A 21962-nucleotide genomic window follows, 5' to 3' on the forward strand; every position below is an offset into this window, starting at 1 on the left:
AGAACTGGATCCCTACACTGGCTGGACCAACACTGGACCCAGGACTGGTGAAATCCTTTTCTTCTCTCTTTCTTTCTTTCTCTCTCTCTGTTTTCCACAGTCCCTACACCTCATCCTTATAAACATAAACCGTTGACCAAGTCTGAGACTAGGGGTGGATCTAGCCATCCCTGGGCTCCTCTCTGAGAAGGAGTCCAGAAAGCAAGGGGGTCTGCTCTGAACCTCATGACTCAACGGGAGGGCTCTCCTGATAAATTTCATGTTCCTTTTTCCATTTCTTTTTCCACACCTTCCTTCTCTTCTCAAACAGCAGCTTAACAACATGTTGCAAGGTTCATATTGATAAGTTTACATGTACTTGGGCAAGGTTAGCTAGGTTGAACAAATGTTGAATGTTGTTTGAACTCCCCTGGTGTCATTTCACCTTAATTCTGACAGAGGAAATCCACAAACCTGAGCTGCTCCAACTTTGGGACGTGACACACTTCCATTTTATATTGGTGTAATCACAGATATACAATCTCTGATTAAGCAGGCAATATCCCAGAATCCACATGGGAGGAAAATACAGCCCAAAGTCATCTATCCTGGAACAACCAAAGTAGGCTGTATAAAAATGCAAAGTATACAGCAAAGTATATTTGTTAAACCAACTATTCAATCACTAAAAATATAAATGTCAGCTGACAACAGTGACTTTGCTCAGAAGATATTTATAATTTCATGCAACAGTCCAGGGTATTTTAGAGTAACCACACACTATATGCTATAGATATTATTGCTTACATGAATTTTAAACTCATTTTATTATTCCAGTATCAATTGTCTACGATTACTTGTTATTGTGGTAGTAGAAACTTTATATGATGAGGGCTATTTAAATGCCTCTACTGTAGAAAGTAAAATCCATACATCAAAAGAAAAGTAACCCCTCCCAATATAGTATTACAATCTTTGAAAGTTTCTGACACAGCAATACATTCATAAAAAAGCTACAACTGTCCTCTTCTATTAGTCTTTCAAAGTCAATTATCCATTACTGCAAATTGATATTGTCATAGCAAAAACCTCACAGCCACCCTTCCATTCAAAAAGCTTGAGTATTACAAATTTGAACATGCCAGAGGCTCAATACTTAGCTTTTGCTTTTGAAGCAAAACAAATTGCAATACAAATTGTTCATTGCACATGTTTATGTACATGTTTAGCTGATCTACCGAAATCAGGGCTTCCTAATGGAGTTTAAAAATATATTAGAAAAATGCAGAAATACAAAAAAGTAGAATGTGAGAAAAATTCAACAGTTTCAATAGGTAAGGAATGCTTAGGAATAAGGGAGAACAAAAAGAGACAGGAGGTTATTCAACTCAGAATCAGCACATGCACATAAGTAGAGAAGATGGAGAAGATACTGAGAAAAAAAATCCTCCATATCCCACAGCATGGATGAGAGGGAAAGATATGTTTATATTTCAGAACAACAATAAGCACCCAATGAATCCATCACAGGGCTTAGGATACCCACTAACTTACACTGCTTTCTAGAAAAAAATAGAAGACAACTTCTGGGTTTTTTTCATTCTTTTAGGACTGCATGGTCACCTGAAGAGCACATTCTTGAAACACAGCCATAAAACCTACACAAAAACATCTTTAATTTCCTCTTTAAATTCATGGTTGTAGCATGCATACTCAAGTTATAACAGACTGATAAAAATCAGCCAGCAACCGCAACGTGCCTTTGATTAGAAGAGTCAATGAAGAACGTTAGTCCAGAGTACCATTTGATCACGATACACAAAATCTACAGTTTAGCAAATCTTAGGAATTCTTTTTCAAAAATACTTTTTGTAAACTCAACTGTTTTCAGTTGCTTAACATGTTCTTCCTAGTAGCTCCCAGCAAAACAAAGCAACACATATAAAACACGCTGCATAAGATGAGGGTTGCCAGAGTTTTGATCTTGTAATACCACCTACTAAATGGGAAACGAGACCACACAACAAGGTTCAGGGCAGAGGCAACAGTAAGCTCCGCACATGGCATAGCTCTGTCTTCCTTTCCTTTTTTAAACAGATTGTGTCTTGTCGCAGCACTGCAGCATTGTTGATGTGATTTGATGGCCCCTTTTCCATAACCTTTAAAAATGCATATTCCCACAGGGACATGCTCCTAGAACGACTTTCCACTGAGGAACAGAATAACACGAAGCCTGTAAGAGCTATTATTAACTGAGTGCTCTGGGCGGCTCTGCAAGATCAAGCAATTCAGTTTCTTGATTTGCCGAGAGCTCTATACTTCATTAACTGAATTTTCAGATTAGCTCTGGCACAGGAGAAATAAATCCAGCAGCCACTACAGTCTTGATAATCGATTACTTTTGTTGATGACAAGCACAAATAAGTGCCTTTGCAGATCACGTACGAGACTCATACAGGCTGCAGGTGGTCTGCTAGCAGTGTTCGTGGACTGCCAGTTAAGACCTAGAAATCAGGATGCAAAGAGTTTCTGTGCCTACAATCGGTCTTTGAAGTGCAGCCCAGTCTAGATGATACATGCCTAAGGCTGTTTCTTACTTCAGAAACCCACAGGCTTTGTGGGAAACAAATTACAACATTCAAACTTCCTCATTATATTTGATCATGCTTTCTCTTTTCTACTGTGCAATCATTTAGAGTAGCAAACTAACATCACCAATTCTTATCTAAAACACAGAATTCCTTCAAAGTTGTTAACTGAGGATTTTAAGATTTTGAGCTTGAGGCTTTTTCTCAGACATCTGATAGCAGGGCCAGACCTCAGCTGAAGAATTTTCTAATTCTAGCAAGATTGTGCTTCCATGAGAGTTCTCAGTTCCAACTTGCACAGCTTAGCTTCATTTGATTTCCTTTAATCCTTCCTTTCTCTAGGCTTCATACGGACCATTATAAGTTGGGGGGGGGGGGGGGGGGGTGGAGGAAGGGAGGCAGAACCCAAAGAAACCCAAAAATCTTTTACAGTAAAACAGTGAGTATAAGGATCAAGGCTAGTCCCATTCACCTCAGTGCTACTGGTTAACAACTTTATTTATTCCATGAAAATTTTAGCTAAAATTTGGAAATTCCAAATTTTTTAAATTGACTGTTACTCAACTAGCTAAACAAACCTAAAATCACAAAATATTAGAACAGTCTCCATTCTTAAGCCTTCAGTTCAGAATCAAAGTTGAAAAAGCTAACAAGTCTCATTAAGTTGAATGCAGTTAATGAAGATGGTAAGATTTCAAACATTTTAATTTACAGAGAGGATCCATCCAAGTTTGGCTTAAGGAAATAAATTAGTTTCAAGCCAACTCTGACTTCTAGCTTGATACACATCTCACTTAGCATCACAACTGCATAAATAAAACGATGAAAAAAATTTCACAAATTCAACAGTAAAAATAAGTCCTTAGGAAACATTTTTTAAAAATAAAAACCAAAACACATAGAAAACTTAAGAAATTTGTCACAGCCTGTGAAACCAGAAGTCTTACATGAATGATGTTAAATTTAATCCTCTCATTATCCTCCTTGTAAGGAAATTCCTACCACACCTCAAATGAAAAATAAGAGAAGATCAAACCATACAGCTTGACCAAGATCACAAAGTATAGACTTGTTTGTATCCAAGATAGCTCATGCAACAAAAAAGAAACCGAGTCTTAATATATCCCATGGCTAGATCTGCATCATCTTCTGCAGCTAAATATGGTTTAAATCAAGAGCTTTGCTACAATTTTTCAAAAGGACTGACTCTTTTGCTCTGCTACCATGGGTTTTTAAATGCATCATGAGATTTTTAAGTCTCCTGATAGCTTAAGAGGATCTGGGTCAGAATCAGTAGTAGAAAACAATAGAAAAGTATCAGGTATGAAAATAAAATTCTAATTTGGTCCAATTTTTATGTTTAGAGAAAATAGTTTTAATTTTTGCATATGTTTTTAGTTAGAACTATTAATATAACAGAGCTTCCAAAAATTTGCACCATGTTCTTTGTCTTGTGCTTAAAAATCCCAACTTTGTAGCAGCAAATAATGTTTTTACTAACTCGCATAACAAACTTGGTGGGTTTTTTTAATTTATCATTATGAATGTATTCAAATTGTTTTAAAAATCAATTATTTTTGTTGTTTAGTATTATAAGTTTAGTGGCACAATCCAGCTATCCAACTTTTTACAGTACTGTTAAAGGATTATGTAGTTTTAATTTTACTCTTTCAACTTCTTTCTTGTATTATCTACGTAAATACATGACTGCTTTATTTTAGTTCCAGTATTGCCAACTCCTACAATATTATTTTGGTCATGACTTCTGGTGCTTTTCTTTATATCCCAAATGTTAGAATCATGCATGATTTATCTTCTTAAACAATGTTCTTGTCCTCAGTGTTACAGAGGAAACTTGAAAAGGTCAAGCAAATCATCAGCTTCAGAAAGCTCAAAGACAAAAAAAAGAAGTAAAACTTACTACTGCATTATTTTCTCAAATATGATAGCTCTAAGGCACTTATGCCTTTTAAAGAACCAGATTCTTCCTGTGAATAGATTTTGAAATAATGTAATTATTTTACCAAATCAAAAGCATAATTAAATGCTTTTGATAAATCATACAATTAATCCAGAACAGTGCCTCACTTCAACAAAAAAATGTCCTTTTTCTCCATTTTTTGCATATATCACAGTTATTTAAGTACCATTTAGCAGCAAAAGCAGATAACCATGCCTTTTTTTCCTCCCTCTTAAAAGCTATGGAAAATATTTTTCCTCAGTAAAAAGGTTTATATGTCATGTCATACCTGTCTTTTTCATAGGAAGATTCATGCTCTTTCTATACAACCTAGCAAAAACATGTTGGAAACTTAATGTGAATCCTGAACTACAACTTTAAAACAACACTGAGAAGTACACTATACCAACAGCACTGTACAGCACAACTACTTTGCAAGAAGGAAACAGGAAATATGGATTGTGGAGAGAAAAAAAAGTATAAAATGGAAGATGTTCATAAAAGCTTTTCTATAGCAAAACGCTTTCCCTCAATCTTGATAAGGTTAATTTTTTACTGTTTCTTAACTTCATCCTCCAGAGGACAAATCCCTTGCATAACTGAACCACTGTAGTTTAAACTGCACTATGAACTAACGACCTCTGTAATATTTTTTTAAGTCTTACTCTCTCAATTTTTTTTAATGGGAACTTAAAACACTGAAAGAATTGTGCAAATAATTTTGAAGTGATTTTAACAAAAGGAGAAACCACTTCATAGACCTATGGCACAGCATCTACAGTAACTGCTGATGTGGCACAAAAATTTTTTTTTTTTTTTTTTTTTTTTTACTGGCAAATCAGAAGAGGGGCTAAGGCTATTATTTTGTTTTGCCTTCCCACAAGGCTCCTCACCACAAAATATGGCTTAGAGAGATCTTTTGTTCCTCCAGCTGTGTTAGACTATTTCTCAGATGATTTCACCAGCACAATAACTTGCTGCCCTCTACAACTTGAGCTTCACAGACTTCCAAAGAGTAAGTTTTCTTGGTAAGCAGGATTAAAACGAAACGATTGTGTTATTTTTGCAGTTAAGAATGATTCGTGCATGTTATATAATTTTTAGCTTTCAGCTAGTACTCTGTTTACAAATACAGTCACTAAACTTTGAGTTTATTACAGATGCTAGAGAATCACGCTTTGTAACATTTTCTATTTTCTTTCAACTTTGTAAGTATGCAATGTATCATATTGTGTGCATCTGACTTGCCCATTATCAAGTTTCACCTGACATGTTTCTTTGTTTTAAAGCTAGTTAAGTTCTTAGAAATATTTCATGAAGAAGTGTTAGTACCTCAGTGCTTTGAGACATGACTTGCAAGCCTGGCAAGACAGTTACTATTCTACAAAAATGCACTCAACTACAGCCAAGGTGTAAAAAGCCAAGGTGTAAAAAAAGTCCCCCCAAATACCAGCTCCTCCCTCTCTCCATAAAACCAGCAAGAGACTTTGGTACCTATTACTTATCATTCCATCTGAAGTGATGATAGTTCTCTTCACATTGCCTACATGGCAAGTGAATCAATTCCATGAAGGCTAAAGTAAGCTTTTTCCTCAAACTGAGGAGGACTTTCCCAAGTTGTTCCTCCTGGTTTCTAAGGACTATTGTGGTACTGAGAACTGTGACACCTAGCAGAAATGCTGAGAGAAGAGAACAAGAAAGTGAAGCTAAAGTTCTAGACTGAAACTGAGAAGGAGTAACAGTAATCAAAAGGAAACCAGAACATGAAATAGGCATGGGGTACAGATTGTTCAAGGATCTGTTCATGAAAAACAGAATCAAGTCACAGGATTTAGAGACAGATTTTCTGTAGGTAGACACCACCAGGTCTGATCAGAAGTCAGAAATATGGTAATAAAGTATTCTCCCAATACATACTGCCTGAAATCTGAAAACCAATTAATTCCTCCTGAAGTACAGTATTGCTTCTCAACCCAGCATCTGCAAAGTTTATCAGCATAGTGCATTTATGCAATGCTTGTAGTGCAAGGCTGTTCTCTGTGTAGATATATTTCTGCTATTTACTTAATTAGCTCAGACATGTGATGATGCTGTAGGGATATGGAGACCCTTGCTTTGCTGAGGACCTACCTACAGTGGGGTTCCAAACAGCTGATTCCATTCAAACCTGGTTTTAAGATTTTAACCAGTATGAAACTTAATTAAAGGAGCATTCAAATAGAAATGATACAAAGTTAGAAATGCAAGTTAGACAATACCACAAATCATTTCACCCAGCCATTGTCACACACGGGCTGTGTGCAACACAGGAAGATCACAAGGATGTATTAAATTCCATAATTTTCTTACTATTTTTTTCCTTAGGATTCTCTCATTCAATTTGTAGAATACATCATGCATTAGGCATCAATCACCACTATCAAGCATAGGAAACTGTAAGTCTCATCTCCTTTGTTACTGATTGTGTTTGGTAAAAAAATACTAAGAGCATCAAGAAAAGAGAGCCCCCTGATTAAGAAACATGAATGTCATTACAAAAAAAATTGAGACTATCTGCTTTATTCTGCCTCAGGGTTCCCTTACTATACTGAGCAAAGTCTCTTAAAATTTTCCATGATTTATATGCTTTGACCTGCAATGTCACGTTTTGACTCATCTGTTAAGTTGAACAGCTTGACATAATTCACAACTAATTCTGCGAAATAATAGGGTTCCTCTGACTGTATAAAGTGCTCTAAAATGTTAGTCTGGCTCTCAGCATCAGAAATTTGACATGCAAAATTATTTGTCTTTCACAACATTAGTATTTCACCTCAGAAAGGTACTTTGAAGGTAAATTAGTTCATGCCTATAAAGAACATGTGATTACAGAAGCATAGGAAAACTATAAAGAAAACTTTTTATCAATGAAGATTTTTCTTGATGTGCAGTACACTATGGCTGAATCGTATGTGATTTCATTAAATGATGGGAACAGAAAAATTAAATTTTCATCATTAACACATTGGACTGTCAGACATGTTTTGCACAAAATACTAGAAAACCAACATAGAATGCCACAGAACATACAATCATCAATGGCATGTAAATTTCTATTTTACATAAAATACGATATTTCAAATCTATTTCACTGTTGTATTTATAAAAATAATCCTGCAATCACCTCACCTTAGTTGAGGATATATTTTTTTAACAAAAATAACTTTGTTTAAAAAAAGAAACAAGCCATGGCTTGGATGCTTAGTAAGACTAGCAAACTTCTTCACGAGTGTAGTACAACATTAACTTGGGTTATTTAGAGATATGCTGGAATTCCACCCTTGAAGATTTTTCAAGGCTCGCCCAGACGAAGTCTAGGCTGACATAATCTACTGTTGGAGGTGGAAACACCTGGGAGCACCAGACTGGACTATGTGATCACCAAAAGTCCCTTCCAGACAACACTTCTATGATATTGACCACGCACCACCTGTGCAAGTGTAAGTTCATAGTAAGAATAACTAAGACATTTCCAAAAGTGTTTTCGTCTTGACAGAGTTTAATAAGGCTATCTATGTGTTTCCAAACGTCTAAGGAAGAAACGTTGCTCAAGAATTCCATATGCACCCATTTAAAACTGACTTGTAAGGCTGATGCTTAACCCATTAGACTAGAAAGAATGCAACACCTCAAACGTCCAGTACAAACCCCAGACTATACCACTTTATATAAAAGTCCTTTTGCAACTTCTCCATAGTAAATTAAAGTGAGAATGGAATGAAGGCTGGGATTTTTTTCTACTCCCAACTGTTATGGAATCCTTTGGTAACCAGCACAGCACAGGTAGAAAGCTGTTCATTGTTTGAAGTCAGACAAGAAAACTTATGTTTACCTCAAGGATGGTGTATTTGTTTATGGCTGTTTTCTTGGAAGTTACAGATTAAAACTTGCTTTTGCTAATAATGTCACTGACAGTGTTGCCAAAAAAATGCATTATTCTACTTACTTTATATTCCTGCTTCTTAAAACTTAAACTTTTATGTGATTTACTTTATGACTATCTAATAAACTTGTATTTCCTTCTCATCAACAGGATACAACATACAAATTTAAATATGGGGATTATGAGCCAGCTATCAATCATTCACCTCCTCTGGGCTGCTATGGTCTTTTGCCAATATGACGATTATGATTTTGAGGATGAGTATGATGAGGAGCCAGATCATCAGCATCCATATTATTTTAATCCAAACACACAAGCTGAAGTTCCTCACTTTCCTTTTCCAGTTGAGTGCGCCAGAGAATGCTTTTGTCCACCAGCTTTTCTGCTATCAATGTACTGTGATCATCGTAAACTTAAGACAATACCAAATATCCCTCGTCATGTCCAGCAACTTTATCTACAAAACAACGATATTGAAGCTGTGCCTGCAGGACCATTCACTAATGTTACTTTCTTAAGAGAAATTAACCTCAGCCACAACAAAATTAAATTTCATATGATTGATCATGGTGTTTTTGCCAAACTTTCAAACTTAGTGCAACTTCATTTACAACATAATGAATTAGAAGAATTTCCATTCCCACTCCCCAGCTCTCTAGAGAGACTCCTCCTTGGTTTCAATAAGATTTCTCGGTTATCTGGAAATGCGTTGGAAGGATTACCCAACATAACCATGCTTGACCTTTGCAATAACTTTCTTGACGACTCAGTACTCAAAGGAAACCCCTTTTCAAACATGAAAAATTTAATGCAGCTCAACTTATGCAACAACAAATTACAGACTATGCCTCCTGATCTACCATCATCACTTATGTATCTCTCTCTTGAAAATAACTCAATTTCTTATATTCCAGAAAACTATTTCAAGAGACTTCCAAAAATCATTGCTCTAAGAATGTCCCACAATAACCTGCAGAACATTCCACGCAACACCTTTAATCTACCCAACCTTCTAGAACTTAATCTTGGACATAACAAATTGAAACAAGTATTCTATATTCCAAGAAATTTGCAGCATTTGTATATTGAAGACAATGACATTGAAAGTATGTTGATGGTTGCAATTCTTTAAAAGCAAAAACCTCAGTGGATTTTGGCATTGGTTGTGGGAGGGGGGTGAGTTCGGTGTATTTTCCTTACCGTCCAGAAAGAACTTTTAGCCTACATCAGAAGAAACTATCAGAAACGTCTCTTCTGTTGTGTCCTTGGTTTCAAGGACCTGCCACCTTACAGCTGCTCAGTTAGGTCATGTATAAACCAAACACAGAATCCAGCCGTCATCCAAATTTGCACATTGTTCAAGAGATACCCTGATGTCCTTCTTTGCAAAGTGGTGAGCTTGAGCTATTAGCAGTTAATGTGGCACTGACTCAGAATTCATACACACTGTACTTCTCCAGAGCATATGCAGCCATGTAGCTTTTGATCAGCTTACAGTGAAGGAAGAATATCATCCCATTTTCTTCAAGATGCAGTGTATACACATCCTCCATCAGTTAAGACCAAACCAGTGAAATTAGAAAGGATTTAATTTTTGCACCTTACCCCTAATTTGCAATTTTTTGTAAAAGTTAATACTAGTTTTTCATATAATGAGCTAAAACCTTTTGAAAATTGCTTCTGATTTTGATCAAATTGATAAAAACATACAGAGAAAAGGCATTATGAAAATATTCCATTCACCTAAAATAGTAATGACAAATTGTAGTGGTAGTCATATTTATTTTTTTCTTTACCCCACAACCTCATACTTTGCAAACCCCAGAATTGTTGCACTGTCATTTACAAAACCAATTTAAAACATAGGGAAGGGTTATATTAATATGTGCACTGAAAAATATTTTCCATTTTAAATTTCAAAACGTAAGTTTCACTTTTGCAATAGGTCTTAAAAAGAACTGTTTTCTGTATTTTAATTAATATTTTTCTCTCTCTTACAGTCATAAATGTTACTTTGATGTGTCCATCTATTGATCCAATGAACACCAACCAATTAACCTATATACGGGTGGACCAAAATAAGCTTACAATTCCAATAAGCACATACGCATTCTTTTGTTTCCCTCACCTTCGAACCATTTATTATGGCGAACAAAATGTTAATGTCAACAAGTCAACTCAGCTAAGAATACCACTATTTCGACGATTTTTATCACCAGAAGAATACGACGAAGCAGAAGACTATCATGAAACACATGATCATGAAACTGAAGAAGATCATGAAGCAGACCACTACTTTCATCCTTACTTCCAGTGAAGTAATCATTGTTACATGGGAACTTTTCCTTAGTTGCAGGGTATTCATATCCATTTTAAAACAGCTGGATAGTTTGGGATATTTAAGATATATCTATAAAGTGGAGATAGGATTTTAGTGTAGGAAAATGTCCCATTATTGATGTAGTAAAACCCATAATACTAGGAGCAAAGAGCACTCACCTCAGCACTAGAAAGCAGTCTGATATATAACCTGGATTGATGATAGACTCATCCTTGGGTGGGCAGTCTAAGCTGAAGAAAATTGACCTGAAAAAGCTTCTATGTTCTAAAGTGATCCAACTTGCAAAATTACTATAATACAAATCAATGTCATGCTCAATAGGAACAAGTGGACAAGACCAAAAGAAAAATCCATCCAGCTATACTTCCTACTGACAGCAGTAGAAAATAGACACACTAGAGAAAAGACAGGAGGATAAAATCACAAAATTATCCTCCACATTCTCCAGGAATACAGATGTTTCTCCTTCTAATTTCTAATTGGACACGAAAACCACAAACTTTCAGTTTCAAATCTTCCTCATATTATGTTTGCAGTGTCCTGCCAAGGTGTATTATAATATTTACTTCTCAGCTTGCACCTCAACTATCACAACTCTCTCAAAGAAGACTTTAGCTGATGAGCAATATAGGCAATAAATGACCTTTTACCAAAGGTCTCATGATCTAGGGAAAAGGATGTACATTAATATAACAGAAGCATAGTACTAACATTTTACCTATGCTTTAGTCCGTGTTATTTTAGAAGGCACCTAAAAACGTAATGTAATCTTTTTATTAAACTTGTTCACCAAGTAGAACAGGTAGAAATAGTAGCATCCCAGGTTTTTTAAATTATTAGACTATCCCTCTGCATAACTAATACCAATTAGCTATATTCTGCTTCAAAGTAGAAAACAAATGCTTTAAGCAATATACTATTTGAGCTATGCAAAGTTTTTTATTGTCTTCTATGCCTAGAAACAGATCCAAATAACTACAGGGTAAGATAATGTTATAGGGCACTTCTGCTTTTGTTTTATTTAAATTCCTTATTTTTCAGCATTTTTTCCCCAATAAAATCTTTGTTAGCAGTGACAAAGAATCATCATTTTCAATAAGAAAAACAAATGAATGCAAGAAATAGAGCCATACATCATGCTACCATTTTTACATTATACTTTAAGTGTAGGAAAACTAAAAAGGCTATATAAAATTATGTGAGCAACTTTGTATTAGAATTTCTAAAAAGTTTCAGACAGGTTTAGTTTTCTGTCTTATAATTTCACTTTTTTTTTTGAAGCCCATTTTAGTATATTTTGGTTTCTGATGCAACAACTAAAATATTAACAAAATGAAAATACTTAATGATGCTTTTTGTTAATTGAAAGAAATTCCTCATAAGCCCATGAATATAACCTTTAAGAACATATATATTCTTTAAAAACAACTGGTTATAAAAATTTGTGGAAACAAAATTTATGATATCATTATTAAGCTGTGGGTCTTAGGTCAACTAACTCAAAAAAATCTATTTTTTCTCTCCTTCCCCTTTTTCCTATCTACTTTCTGAACAGATATAATATTCATGGCAAAGTATTTTATGGTCTCCCTACAAATGTACAGCTCTGCAGAATTTATCTTCCTCTTTTTTTAAAAAAAAAAAAGTTTATTGACATTTATGAACCTCAAGTACCTCTGGCTTCATGAAGGAGGAATATATGTATCTATTAATTACTTTATTTAAATACTCTTTATCAAATTATATACACATAAATTTAAATATCTATAACTTCATGGGTTTATTAATAAAAACATACAGCATATTAACCTTAGGGAACCTTTATAACTTTTAATCTACTTCAGATTTTACGTGTAAGTGAATAGTGCACAAAATGCAAAACTAAATACAGGCTTTTTTAAAAGGCTTTCTCAGCTTAAAGAGGAACACTATTCAAATGCAGTATGAGTATTGTATCTTTTATCACAAACTTTGTTTTTTAAAAACATATATGAAGCAAAGCTTAGCTTTAAAGTAAAATTAAAGACTGACTTTGTAGCAACTAGTTATATACATTTCTTAGAGTTTATCAGTTTGCCTTTAATTATTGAAAACTTTAGAGCTGTCTTATTACATTAAACTCACTCAGATGGAACATGAGAATTGTATTACAACTAGAAGCATCGTAACTCACTTTTCATTCAGTTAACATTATAGTATCTCATTTGTGGCAAATACAATGCTATTCTTTTAAAAAGATTTTACAGTGCTCAGGGAACTAAAGACTTGCTAGCCTTATGTCTGTATTAGAGAAATGAGAAGTTATAATAAAGCGCAGAATTAATGGATACCTAGATAAATACAATTTGCTCTGGTAAGACTGGGCATGGCTTCTGTAAAAGCTATGATGTTTTTAACTTGCAAATCTCTTTGAGTTCTTTGAAGGAATCATGAAGGATGTGGAAAAGGGAGATCCTGGTCCACACAGCCTACAAAAAATTCTCAAAGGTTTTTAAGGAAATTAAGCTGCCACATAGGTGACAGCACGGACAAAATAAAATAAAATGTAAGAAACAGCATAAGAATAAATGGTCAGTTCTTGCTATGGAGGGAGCCCACCGGTGGGAGTTTTGCAAAGGGCCTGTGCTTGAATTTATTGAATTTAATATACTTGCAAAAGATAGACAAATTGGGCTGAGAAGTGAGATGACAACAAAGATTGCTAAGCGCCAATGAAGAATGACTGCAAAAGGACCTCAGTATGCTAACATAGGCAATGAAATTCAACATTGTTACATGAAAAGGGATATCCATGCAAAAGATGATACTACCTTCACATAAAAACTAATGAAGCACGACCTCACCACCACCATTTGGGAGCAAGACTCGGAAGTAGTAACAGACAGTTCAGTGAAAACACTGGCTTAGCACCTAATAGCAGTAAAAAGGAAACTCACATGTAGAGAGTAACTAGAGAAATAGAAAACAAGAGACATCATGATGCTGCTATAAATTTATGGCTCACCCAGATAGTAAACACACTATTGCTTTCTGAGCCCTTCAGGTAGTTATAATCTCTACATATGGCATAATTAGAAAAGGATCAGAGAAAGGTAATCAGGTCACCAAAGGTAAGGAACGGCTTCTATATAAGCAACACTGAGTAGGCTCGAACTCCCCAGTTTGGAAAAGAGATCGCTAAGGGGAGATATAGGAAATATCCACAAAATTAAAGTGTTGCATAGACAGCATGGGTCCAGGGATCAACTGCTCCAGTACAAGAGCAAGGAGCCATCAAATGAAGCTAGTATGTACCAGGTACAAACTAGACAAACAAACAAAAGTTTGTAAGCAATGAGTAGTCAGCTCAATAAACCGCATGCCTGAGAATACAGTGGATGCAGCAGCAATTTTATATGTGGTTTCAAAGGAAGACTGGTTAAGGAATTGTATTTCTTGGAAGAGATCCATTATAGGTTGTTAAACAGACAAAGGACAGTAGGTAGAAGAGTGCTGAGCTGAAAATAGCTGGAGAATGGAAGAATATTTGGAGACAGGATGAAACAAGAATCATACATGCTTGTCCTATTCTCAGTCTTCCCAAAGCATACGCTTATGGCCATTGTCGGAGATGGGATATTGTACACTAACCTTTATTTTGAATTCCACACCCAGTTCTATGTTCTCACTGTCCTTGACTGTGGTAACATGCTGGTAGTGCTCTCCACTACTAGTAAACATTTGTTGCCTTGATATAGTTGAATTTTAAACTTTTTTTAAAGCACTACCAACCACGGTTATATGACAAGGCATATTCTAGCTCATTAAATTTGGGAACAGCACGTCTACAATGTTGCAGTGTTCTGTAGCAGACACCCCTACTGATTCAAGTACACAAAGCAGCCTAGCCATGTAAATGTGGAGCTCTGTATAAACCAAATTTTATTATTATGTAACCACATAGTATCAAAGCATATTTGCTTCATGTTTGCTCTGGTACTTATTTTCAGAATATTCTATAGTCTTTTTAAGCAGGAAATAGATTCACAAACTAAAAATTAAACATGCATTAAAATGCTACCTATTTAATCAGTAACAGCAAAACTTAACAAGTATTAAACAGCTTCATTACTTTATTTACAGCAGTCAGTAAATACAGAAACAAAGCTTGATCTGGTTTAGACCACCATGTCTGCATTAGCAATGAAGGTGAAGCACTAGGGTGGATCAGTGGAGCAAAATACTTGTGATGAGGCCATGAGACCCACTCACTGTATTTTGAGGGAGCGGAGCTTTACTTCAGGCTGGCCCTAGCCACTAATTAAAATCCATTAGCAGCTGCAGCACATCAGGTGGACCCCTGAATACATACATCTTCTGGTTTGTCACATCCAAAAAGAACAGTCCACATACTTCAAAGAGCACTGTGATGTGAATCAAGGTGCAGTAAATTGGGGTTATCAGGAGATTTGTTTCAAAAATGCGTTCCTAATCCTAATTAAAACACTAACAGAAACATAACCAGAAACACAGCACTGAGAAAAATGAAATCTCAGTTCTACTTTCAGCTTTGGACAAACTATTCTGAAAACACAACTTTTCCAAGTCTTATCTGTGTAAAGAAGGATGGAACCTTCTTTAAGCTAAGCTAAATATTATCAGCATTATTAGAGTGCATAATAATTAGCAAGGTTGTATTAGCGCACTATAGAACATTTTGATACCCATGTAAACCTATAGGGAAAAGCCTCACAGATCTGTGGAAAATATTCAGTTATGACTAAACATTAATGCACAAAATTAAATCTCTCAAAACTACAATAAAAGTGATGAACTTTTTTCCCCCACAAAATCTATAACATAAGAAGTTATTGTAAAAATCAAAATAAAGAAAGAGAAATAACAGTAGTTTAATCCAACTGCCTACGTTTCTTTCTTTAACCTCAAAACAGTGGGAATGTATTTTGCCTTTTTTCCATTTCTTGTTGTTGATGGTATTTAATACTTTTAAGGCTTACTTTGAGATTTTTACTTCAGTATTCTGATAGTAAAAGTTACATGGATTAGGAAAGAAACTCCTATATAGAAAACAGATGGTTTACATTTCAAGCTTTCTGACTTCTTTGAACATATTCACATTCCACTGTTACAATATGAATCAATTTCCTTCTTTGTTTCCCAACTTGATCATTACAAGCAATAAACATAGGAATTTCCTACCTGAAAAACGCGAAAAGAAAACATACTATTTTGACAAAAAAACTATACACTGAAAGAGATTTCGCAATCATTGTCCAAAACTACTGCAAGAGTATGAACTTTTCAGGTGTAAACCAAATTGTGTATACACTATTGGAAGTTATGGAACTCCACAAATACACACATTTATCACATAATGTTATAAACTATTTTGCCCCAAATTTACATTTCTAACAACCTAATTTAAAAATAAAATAAATAATACCTTAATCGTGTAATTCATTGCATAAATACATCATCTACAGAGAAAAAAAATAAATCCACCTTCCCCTATTATAAAGTACAACACAAGGAAAAAAAATAGATAAATATGAAAATTAGCCATAAACACAGAAAGTAAAGTAGATGCTATGAATAACATAAGGAAGAGATGACAGGAACATAGAAGTAAAATACATATAAGGCCAATAAGTCTTGGAGCCCTGACGCTAGTGTCCCTGTAGACATAGTAATGACTCTCAACGAATGACAATATTGTTGTAAAGAAGTAATGTCAGTTCAGGAAGGAATTCTAAGAAATTTTAATAAATTGAAGTAGGTTGATTTTTGATTCGGGATATAACTGATGATATATAGGCAAAGTTCAAGAGAACCTATGTTCAACAGAGAAGTCTGGGTAAATAGCAGACAGTACTATTCCTCTAGTTACCATTTGTATTTTTAACTGCAGTTTGATTTCTGTTTACTATTCTGAATGATTTTTAAAATGTGCTTCATCCATTTATAACAGTAACTGATACAAGGAGTCTCTTTCTTTCCAGAAATGCAAGGAATAAAGGTAATGTCTTCAGCTTTAAAAAATTCTGATTATAAATCAGAAACATATGGAAGGATGTTCATACAATCACAAGGTCATTTTGCAGCTGTCTCTATTTTGCAGCTGGTAGACCTAACAGTGACCTAAACTTAATCTAATTCACTGAGCCTTGGAAATAATTGCAACTTTTCATAAAAATACTCCAGGTGTTTACATATAACTATTTAATATCTGTTACTTTTTTGGTCATTTTGAATCTTTAGGAATGTTCTAAGTTTTCTCTGTAAGACTTGATGACCATTTATTTTACATTTAATACCACCTCTGAACCCTCCTCCATCCCTCAAGGATGCTGAATTGGAATATACTTTGCTTAATATTACACAACAACTCTTCTACAGTATCACCTTCAGTCCTATTTCTGTGCATTGCTCAAGAACAAACCAGGAGACTGCTTCCTCCCCTTTGGGTACTCTGACTTTTTGCTCCCAGAATGAATGCAGCCCCAGCATTAGCACAGACATTAAACTGCCTTAAAAATATTTTTACACCCCTGTATGAGGATCTCAACAAAAAGCAGAAGGAGATGCAGGAGTCAGAGGTTCCATATCACACATAGATGCAGCAGTCAAAACATGCAGCTGTACTGTCAGAGACAAAAATAATTTTAGAAGGTAAAATTAATCAGGCCACACAATCAGTCAAGAGGAAAAGGCCTGTTTTTAAGAAGAAGAAAATAATGTAGAGAACAATCCAGAATACTCAAGTTATAGGTTAAAAAACAGACAAAACTAAAAGGCAAACACTGAGTTCAGTTTTAACATCACTTCATGCCTTTGCTCTCTTTAACAGTAAATCCATGTTTCACTGCTTGCAGTTTATTTTGGTTCAATAGCTATCTTTTACTTTGTAAAACCTTTTCTATTATAATTATTCCAATCCAAAGCAGCTGGTCAACATTTTAAAGTGTTTAATCACACTTCATACAAAAGATACGCTAAGGAATATTTAACATGTTACCTTCCACATGGAACAAAAAAATCACATACAAGAGAAAACGCAGCATTGTGTCTGGGTCTATAAATGCCCAGAAGTCATTAAAAGCTTTCCTCATTTGTCCCCATCTCGTTCTGTCAGAGACATATTTCTAGCCAAGAGAAGACACTAATGAACATTCTGTATAAGTGATTCCCAATGTTCATCAGGCATAAGCTAAGCAACAATCCATACCTCTTTCTTCCAAGAACTCTTAAAAACAATAATACCCAGAAACTACAGAACTTGCCAGTGTTGTCCTTTAGAGACTATGATACAAGATGAAAGCCAAGGTCTTTAAGCAGCTGCAAAAATATACTTTCTTTGCCTAAATATAGAACAAACCTGAGTATTTAATTTTTTTTTAAATCTCAGCTTTTGTTTATTTCATAAGGAATATCTTGACAGCAACCTTACAGCGCTCTCCCTAGTGCTGCCTCATAGCCCTCAACCCATGCACACCAGAGACAAGGCCTCCCCCCCTTCCCCCCATTTTTCTTCCTCTTCCTAGTGTTCTGACTCCCATTACACAATCACAAGTCTTTAAAATGGCAGTGCCAGTACCTGCATCCACATAATTCCTACAGGCACCGTGGGGAAGTAATTTCCAACCAACCTTACAGAGAGGAAAGGCTACCCCCATCTGGTAATCTGGCTCTTTTTAGGTCCATCAGTTCTTCAGTGCCTTGCAGGGGTTTACCAGGAACAAGACGTAAGTGTCTGACACGGAGAATTATCAGCAACCAGCCCTCAGTACCATTGTAAAACACATTAACGCATTTCAAAGCAATGCTACAAGTAGTACAGAAAAGTGTTCTCCTATCATTTTTGTACTAAGCTACTGAGGATTAAGTAAAAAGTGCTAAATACTAACATGGTGAAAAGGTAATTAACATGCTAGCACACCTGTGAGAACTAGTTTTTGCTGAAACCCACAGAAAATGAAGAGAATTGCCCTCCAATTTAAATTGGTGTCATTTTCTCTGGCAACAAAAAATGGATAAGAACTGCTCGTGGCAGCTTTTGCAGTCTGCACCTGCATGATTAGTTTTTAAGGAAAACTTTGGTTTCTTTTTTGATCTGTCTTTTGAAGTGTTACTAGAAAGGTGAGAACAGAAATGAACTAGTCATACTGAAGCTCTGAGCAGGGCAGAATGTATGAGGCCACTTCAAGTACAAGATAAATAGACTGAGCTGGACTTCAGCCAGTTCAAATAATTCACAAAACCCGACTGTCTGCCTGCAAAACAAGACCTTTCCTCAGTTCCTCTAGGATATTTTCAGCCTGATTTTTTGCTTTACCTGCTCTTGACATATAAACAGTTCTAAATGCTAGATTCCTTCCTAGATGCTTAAGAAGATTTAATCAGCAACACATACAATTTGGATAGTTACCTTCATTTTTGTCTTGCTCTCCCATACCTTTCCTACATCTGCCATCCATACCCATTCAACTTCTCTCTTTTTCTCTTCTAAAAGCCTTTTATTCTTCATTGTCTAACCCGATAGAAGGCAACACTGGGGAACAATTTTACATTTACTCTGTATGCAACCCTTTTCCCCTAAAGCTAAGTTTTTCCGAAAGCAGAATCCAGAGAGCAAGTGTCCCTTGTTAGACCAACTTGGATTCCCTCTGCCAGAAGTAAATAAGTATTATACTTCATTTACACCTTCAGCTACATTTCATAACCTTACAAAATTGTAGGGAAATTACTACCATTCAAATTTAAGCCAGGATTCAGTTTCAGGACAATTAGTAAAATAACCATTTAAAATCCCTAACATTTCAGGTAGAAGTATTTTGCGGGGAAATCAGTCAGCAAAAATGAGATATCATGGGTTTAAAAAAAAAAAGTCACACCTGACAAATCAGAAAGCATACCATGAACACATTATCAAGGCTTTCTTCAAAACCTGGAGCTCAATTAGTTAACAACAGACCTTGTTTAGGTATTCAGAAAAGAAACAACTAAGTACATTGATCCTTGTAACTAGATACCTATATATCAAACTTCTAAGCACTAACAATACCTAGAAAGCACACTCTGCTTGCTAGAGTGAATACTTCCCATCAGCTTCCCTATTGCCAATGCATATGAACCACATTTTCATTTCAGATGATTTGGATATTGTGGTAATTTAAAGTCATTTTGAGCAAGAATAAAGCAGCATTGCTGCTGAAAGAAGCAATACTATCCCTTCCTTGTTTGCAGTCACTTGTACCATCTTCCTTGTGCCGATATGAACATCTGTTATATGTTCAGATAAAAACAATTTTTATCTGAAATTATTTGTTGATACTTTCTCTTCTTCCTGGCACAAGGGATGACAAGCAGATGAAATACAGGACAGGACTACTACTTTATTTGGCACTGACAGTTTAAAGTGACAGTAAAACTATACTGTAAAGTAAACCTTGATGACATCATGCCAAAGTAATTACTTAACATATCACTCCTCAAATGTATTTGTAAGTGTTCGTGAGTTTCTTATAACTGCTTGGATAACAACCGTGAGTACACACGTTAGACATTTCTGTGGTAAGCATACCACTGAAATCATGACCCTGATGAACACAGACTTATGACAGTGTTTTCTGCAGAACCTGTTACTTAAGTCTTCTAGCTTGACAAAGCCTCTTCTCGCAGATCAAAACAATCAAGAGCCTTCTTGCATGAAGACTTCCTAAATTTTCAAGGCCTCATTTATCTAGTAATTTTCCCTCATTTTTAAAAATTGCCATATATACAGAAAAAATAAGCTATTCCCAAGATATTCCATTTACATAGCTGTGAAATCTAGGATTTCAGTACCTACAAAATAAATTCTCATAAGAATATAACAAATGTACTTAATATTTTATATCATGCTTTCAGCTTCAATACTTAATACTATTCCTTCAGAACATTTATCCTTTGATTACATTCAAGCATTGGAAAAACATGGATGCCCCAGAGCCAAAGGAAATCTTAACCTGGATGTTAGGAGGGCGGGGTGGCAGCTGGAAAGAGGTAGGTACAAAGCAGAGCTGCTGTCAGTACTTCTGAAACATGCATGAAACCATGAGGGATGGTAAGATGGTATTGACACTGCAACTTTTTTGTCCCTTTCCTCAGCAAATCCACCCCTTCAATCACACACAGTACTCCTGACTGAAAGTTCCTACGTACTGCAGTAGAAAACACCTTAACAACCTAGCCACTTCAAAACTTCGGTTGTTCTTATTGTTCCAGCAGAACAGCAACCAATGTAATTCAGAGTCCAATTTCCACTATTATTGAGCCTCTTCCCTTTACATTTCGGTTATATACAAATGGCAAAATCATTATCCTAGAGAAAGTTCCAAGTCCAAATTGTGACATTGTTTAATTTGCATACAAGCTAAACTAAAAACATTTTTATAAAATCCTAATGAGTTCAGAAAGTAGCAACTGATTATAAACTGGAAAAAAGTTTAGAGTGCAAATGGCTGTAGCCACTCTCCAATTTGCAGATTTACTACAGACATCTGCTTTCTAAACAAGGCAGCACTCACAAGAAAACTTAACCAAATAGGTCCACTGTTTATCCCCAGCATTATTCTAGCTGACAGTGCTATCTAGAAAAAAGAAAAAAAGTATGAATATGAAAAAGAAATGTAACTCTGAACATACTCCCAATAGATTTTATTGCTACATACTTTTTAAAGACTCAAAAAAGCTACTTTGTAAACTTTCAAGTTGGTCATCTGGCTCCCATTTGTACTGACTGCCAAAAATACATAATAAGGAAAAGTATGGGGGAGGAAGAAATGCATTAGAAATCCAGAAAACTACTGCTTGTAGTTCAGATGAAAACTCTACACCTGGACAGTGTTTACTAAGTTATCTACACAACTGACACAGAACTTTACTCAAAACAAGTATTTATTGTGAAACCAATTTTTCAATAAATTGTCTAACAAGTCACTCAATGAAGCATTTAGACATGAATTAATTGTCTGAAAATCTCAACACACACACAAAGTTCTAAAAAGTATTTTTTCTTTCCAGAACCATTCAGACCGAAAAGTTTCCATTTCATACTTAGATGAAACTTCTCTAAACATATACAACTTGTAACGAAACATTTTATTACTCATAAAATGTGACTAATATAGTATA

General features: G+C 35.3%; 2 protein-coding genes across 5 annotated transcripts in view; one reads left to right on the forward strand and one right to left on the reverse strand.

Annotated features, from left to right (window-relative positions):
• CENPP (centromere protein P) overlaps positions 1-21962 on the reverse strand; it is a 160213-nt gene that overhangs the window by 104431 nt on the left and 33820 nt on the right. The gene's annotated exons all lie outside the window — the stretch shown is intronic.
• Positions 6939-13975, forward strand: OMD (osteomodulin). 2 transcript variants are annotated; one of them, XM_049826831.1, is made up of 3 exons: positions 6939-6962; positions 8600-9555; positions 10450-13975. In XM_049826831.1, the coding sequence occupies exons 2-3, from the start codon at positions 8622-8624 to the stop codon at positions 10764-10766; spliced, it is 1251 nt and encodes a 416-aa protein (XP_049682788.1). In that variant the 5' UTR covers positions 6939-6962; positions 8600-8621; the 3' UTR covers positions 10767-13975. The 2 variants fall into 2 exon arrangements, with proteins under 2 accessions (XP_049682788.1, XP_049682787.1); XM_049826830.1 differs by lacking the exon at positions 6939-6962 and adding an exon at positions 7580-8006.

The sequence above is a fragment of the Accipiter gentilis genome, chromosome 23 (assembly GCF_929443795.1).
Source record: "Accipiter gentilis chromosome 23, bAccGen1.1, whole genome shotgun sequence".
NCBI classification, from domain to species: domain Eukaryota; kingdom Metazoa; phylum Chordata; class Aves; order Accipitriformes; family Accipitridae; genus Astur; species Astur gentilis.

Excerpts from the sequence above, each read along its gene's own strand:
- OMD (XM_049826831.1), top strand. The coding sequence starts at position 8,622 with ATGGGGATTATGAGCCAGCTATCAATCATTCACCTCCTCTGGGCTGCT. Across the intron at positions 9,556-10,449 it reads TGAAGACAATGACATTGAAA|TCATAAATGTTACTTTGATG; the intron begins GTATGTTGATGG and ends TCTCTCTTACAG.